Source organism: Alexandromys fortis, unplaced genomic scaffold (assembly GCF_014885135.2).
Source record: "Alexandromys fortis isolate MF-2015 unplaced genomic scaffold, M_Fortis_MF-2015_v1.1 scaffold_1, whole genome shotgun sequence".
NCBI classification, from domain to species: Eukaryota; Metazoa; Chordata; class Mammalia; order Rodentia; family Cricetidae; genus Alexandromys; species Alexandromys fortis.
In genome coordinates, this window is record NW_026067927.1 from 14,092,409 (window position 1) to 14,096,746 (window position 4,338).

General features: G+C 47.8%; 1 protein-coding gene across 1 annotated transcript in view; it reads right to left on the minus strand.

Moving 5' to 3' along the window:
• Nucleotides 1-526: 526 nt before the first annotated feature.
• Nucleotides 527-4,338, minus strand: part of LOC126502549 (pyrethroid hydrolase Ces2e-like) — an 8,056-nt gene continuing 4,244 nt past the window's right edge. Inside the window, exons 6-12 of the mRNA XM_050143640.1 lie at nt 3,994-4,092; nt 3,567-3,707; nt 3,365-3,445; nt 2,750-2,894; nt 1,808-1,945; nt 1,256-1,328; nt 527-728 (exon numbers count right to left, since the gene is read on the minus strand). Of these exons, the coding sequence (XP_049999597.1) occupies nt 542-728; nt 1,256-1,328; nt 1,808-1,945; nt 2,750-2,894; nt 3,365-3,445; nt 3,567-3,707; nt 3,994-4,092 (864 nt within the window). The 3' untranslated portion in view covers nt 527-541. The remainder of the gene's footprint in view (nt 729-1,255; nt 1,329-1,807; nt 1,946-2,749; nt 2,895-3,364; nt 3,446-3,566; nt 3,708-3,993; nt 4,093-4,338) is intronic.

The following is a 4,338-nucleotide window of genomic DNA, read 5'->3' on the forward strand; positions in this document are numbered from 1 at the left end:
AGTAACTGATGTCAGAGAGGTCTAGGAGCTGAGCTCTGGCAGCCCGTGTGGCTCAAATTCCTCTGTTGACCCTGTATTTCTCAGTCCACAGAACTTTACATATATTTCCGTACGTATATTACCAAGTTGACGATTGTTTTTGTTTTTGCTGTGTTGTCCAAGTCAGTATGGAAGTCCCAGACTGATTCAATAGTCCTGTCTCAGTTTCTGAGTAGCTGGAGCCACAGATACATATCACAACACCTGCTGGCGGTTAGTGATCTATTTGGAACAGCAGCCGGAATTTGTGAAGACCGTGGGACTTCGGGGCTCACATCCGTATTCCACATTGTTACAAGAAATTTTACTGAGTGAATCTACCAGAAGAACAGCAGTGTCTTGTGAAGGAGTGACATGCAGAGGTCTTGTCATACGGATTGGTAAACGGGGTGGCTGTTTATGTTAGGAATGGTTATGTGAGTGTTAGGGTCAAAAGGCAGTCCAAACCTTAGAGAGAGGCCACATGTCTATGAAGCCCACACACTTTTCTTCACACAAAGTACTATAACTCTTTGTGCCTCTCCTGAGCCCCCTTTAGCTCCTGGATCTTCTGGGGCAGAGTCTGGGTCCAGAACTTCAGCCTTCTGGCCTTCAGGGCTCGGCCCACAGCAGGCTGGATGTCCAGCTGCAGGTACTGCTCATCATCGTCCATCATGGGCCAGTAGGGTAGATCCTCACTGTTGGGGTTCCTGTGGATATGCCCAGCCAGGGGGGAAGGGTGAGGTCACTCTGATCCAAAGATTGACCCCTGATTTGGGTCAGGCAGTAAAACAATTAGGCCAGTGGTGAAGGGGCTGGTGGGATAGGCACTGATGGGACACACACAGATGTACACACACACACACACATTGGTGCACACATAGGTACACACACACAAGCACACACACAGGTACACACACAGGTAGGCACACACACACACACACACACACACACTTGTAGGTTTCTGCCACACTTTGGTTTCTGCTTCAGATGGGAGACAAATACTTGACCAGTTTTATGTCTCCGAGAGGTAAGATCAAAAGAACAGTTTTATAGCACTATGGTTCATGAGCCAGGTCACTGTGAGATGACCAGTAACTGACACCCACAAAGTGTCTGTGTAAGTGTCTAAGTGGGTAGAGAAGACTCTATCATGTGATGAAATATCTATGCATAATAAGAAGGCCTCCATCCAAAAAGGAGCCCTAGAAAGGTTGAGAGAGAGGCGTGTTCTCACCCATGTCTTGCAAAGTTGGCCCAGTACTTCATCATCCTCCTGTTCAGTAGCTCTTCCTCCTCAGTGAGGTCAACTGGAGTCATGAGGAAGACAAAGGTCCAAGTTAGGCCACCCCATGGAACTGACATCGCATGCTTCAGACTCACGATTCCAACTGTTGTCTGACACAAACTATTGACATTGTTACCTCCCTTCTTCACTATTTACAGTATCCATGATCCATGAAAGCCTCTAATTGAATTCCTGACCCGATGTGCTGTCTTCCCCATTACAGGCTAGCCTGGAATGGGTCCAGATTTTAAAACCTTATCTATCTATCTATCTATCTATCTATCTATCTATCTATCTATCTATCTATCTACACATCTATCAATCTCACATCTCTATCTCTATCTCTATCTCTATCTCTATCTCTATCTCTATCTCTATCTCTATCTCTATCTCTATATCTATATCTATATCCAGGTTTCTTCAAATGGACTGAGAGTTCAGGAGTCCCCCAGAGAGCCATCTGAGACTTCATTCAACTCATGGAAAATAAGGAAGACTCACTTTTCACACCCCAGAAGAAGGAGCCAAAGACAAAAAGAACCTCATCACCATGGTCAGCCTTTACGTGGGGTGGTTTGATATCCTTGAAGAAGCTGGGCCGATGCTGGAACTCATAGAAGTAGACTGGAGCATGGGAACCTGGGTGAGAGGACCTGGGGTGACATGGCAGCACTTTGCCTAGAACTGTCCTGACACACATTTGGTGACAAGACAGCTTGGTTTTAAGTTATCTGGAGTCATAACAGTTGAGTGGGGAGCTCCAACATGGAGCATTGGCTGTGGCTGTGGAAATACCCCTGTTAAATAATGGCTCTGCCCTCCACAGCTGAGTAGTTTGGTCAAGTCACAGAGTATCACTCAGTTACTTCCTCCTCTGTACCTGGATAAGATGTCATTCTCTTATACTCAACATAAGGATTTACTCAATAAAGACTCTTGGTTTTGAACCAACCAACAGGGAGCCTGCGTGGGTCTAAGCTAGGTCCTTTGCATGTATGTCATAGTGGCATAGCTTGGTGTTTTTGTGGAACTCCTAACAGAGGAGTTAGGAGTGGGGACTGTCTGTGACTCTGCTGCCTGCTTTTGGGACCCTTTTCCTCCCACTGGGTTGTTTCATGCAGCCTTAATATGAGGGGAGGTACCTATTCTTATTGCAACTTGAAATGTTATGTTTGGCTGATATCCTTGGGAGGCCTGCCCTTTTCTGAAGGGAAACAGAGGAGGAGTGGATGGGGAGGCAGGAGGGACAGAGAGACTGGGAGAAGAGGGAGTGGAAACTGTGGTTGGGATGTAATATATGAGAGAATAAATTAATAAAAAGGACTCTTGGTTGTCTGGAACCAGAGCTCTTATTCAAACACAGGCCAAGGCAGGACTCTACAGAGCTCACCTGGGACCCACTGTCTGAGCTTCTTCCCTTGATCTTGTTACAGATGTACTCACGCTGAAAATGTGCTACTTGGAGTGCAGGGACCACAAATGTGAAGTCTCCCATCATCTCTGCATACTGTATTTGCAGGGTCTGTGGGTCCTCAGTGTCCCCCATGTACTCTTCCATTATCAGGTCACTACACTCGGGAGGCAGCATCTGTACCACGGGAATCAAGAAGAATGGGGGGGACACAGGCCACTAAGATGTGTAGGCAGTAGGCTCAGTGGGGAAATGCAAAAGAGGTGTGGTATGGGGAAAGCTTGGAGTGACCTCAGATAGACAGGTACACACACACACAGAGGTACACACAGACATGCACACACGTAGGTACACAAGACATGCACACACACGTACACACACAGAGTTACACACACAGGAACACATAAACACATGCACACACAGGTACACACAAATACACAGGTACACACAGGTACACACAGAGGTACACACAGACAGGCACACACGTACACACACAGATGCACACACACAGGCATACACAGAGGAACACACACAGGTAGGTACACACGCACGTGCGCACACACACATACACACTTATTTCTGGAGATGCTCCTTATGAAAGTTAGACAGGGGTCTTTGCAGTGGTGGCAGTGGCCCAAGAGTCTCACCATCTGTGGTGTTGTGCTCTTCAGAACAGCAGGCAGGGTTTGTCTGGTTATTCCCTTCATTTTCTGAGCAGAGCCCATGAACTGGGGTATGGAGAATGGTTTTAAGTATGCCATGACATGGATATGGATCAACGAGTCTCTGAGTTCCCACTGCCCACCATATGAGTCCCCAGGCATCCAGGAGGTTAGAACTGAGCCTCACCATAGGGAGAAGCCAACCATACTCATCATTGTTGACACCAATGATGCTGGGGACAGGGTGAAAATCAGCAGAGGCCAAGAGCTCCTCAGGGTGCCTGGGGAAGAACTCTCCATCCACCACTGCGGGGATGACCTTGAAGACCTGAGGGGCATTAAAATCAATGCTGAAGGTCAATGAAATACATATGCTGATAACCACTGAGTTACCTCCACCCCTTCTCTGCTTGTTAAAGTGTCTCAGGATGGTTATTCTCTACCACACTTCTCCGTCTCACTCCTGAAGAGACCTTGCACTTGGAATAGCCGATGCTGGTATTGATTTTGCCCAGGACTCAAAGGATACTAAGCCACGAAGCTTAGGTAATTTGCTCATACTAATGAGGACTACCTGTAACACACCTTGCAACCTGCCATCTTCCCAGCCACACCTTGTTAATAGCCAGAATCTCTGCTTCGCTCTTGCCCCGTAGACAGCGCACTAGCGTCTCTGTGTCCGCAGCTGCACAATCAGATAGATTGGACACAGTCTGGAAAGGGAGGAGGATGAGGATGCCTGGATGACTTGTCTTCCAGGCAGAGGAGTTTTCCCAGGCCCGGGAGGGCGCCATTGGCTCTAAATATTATACCATGCGGTGTAATGTGTGTGGACTGGAGTCAGAACAAAAGTGTTCTCATTTTCCTCTTGGTCAGCAGTGGCAGCTCTCCCTTCATCCCTCCCTCCCTCCCTCCCTCCCTCCTCCCACCCTCTCTCCTCCCTCCCACCCCTCTCCTTC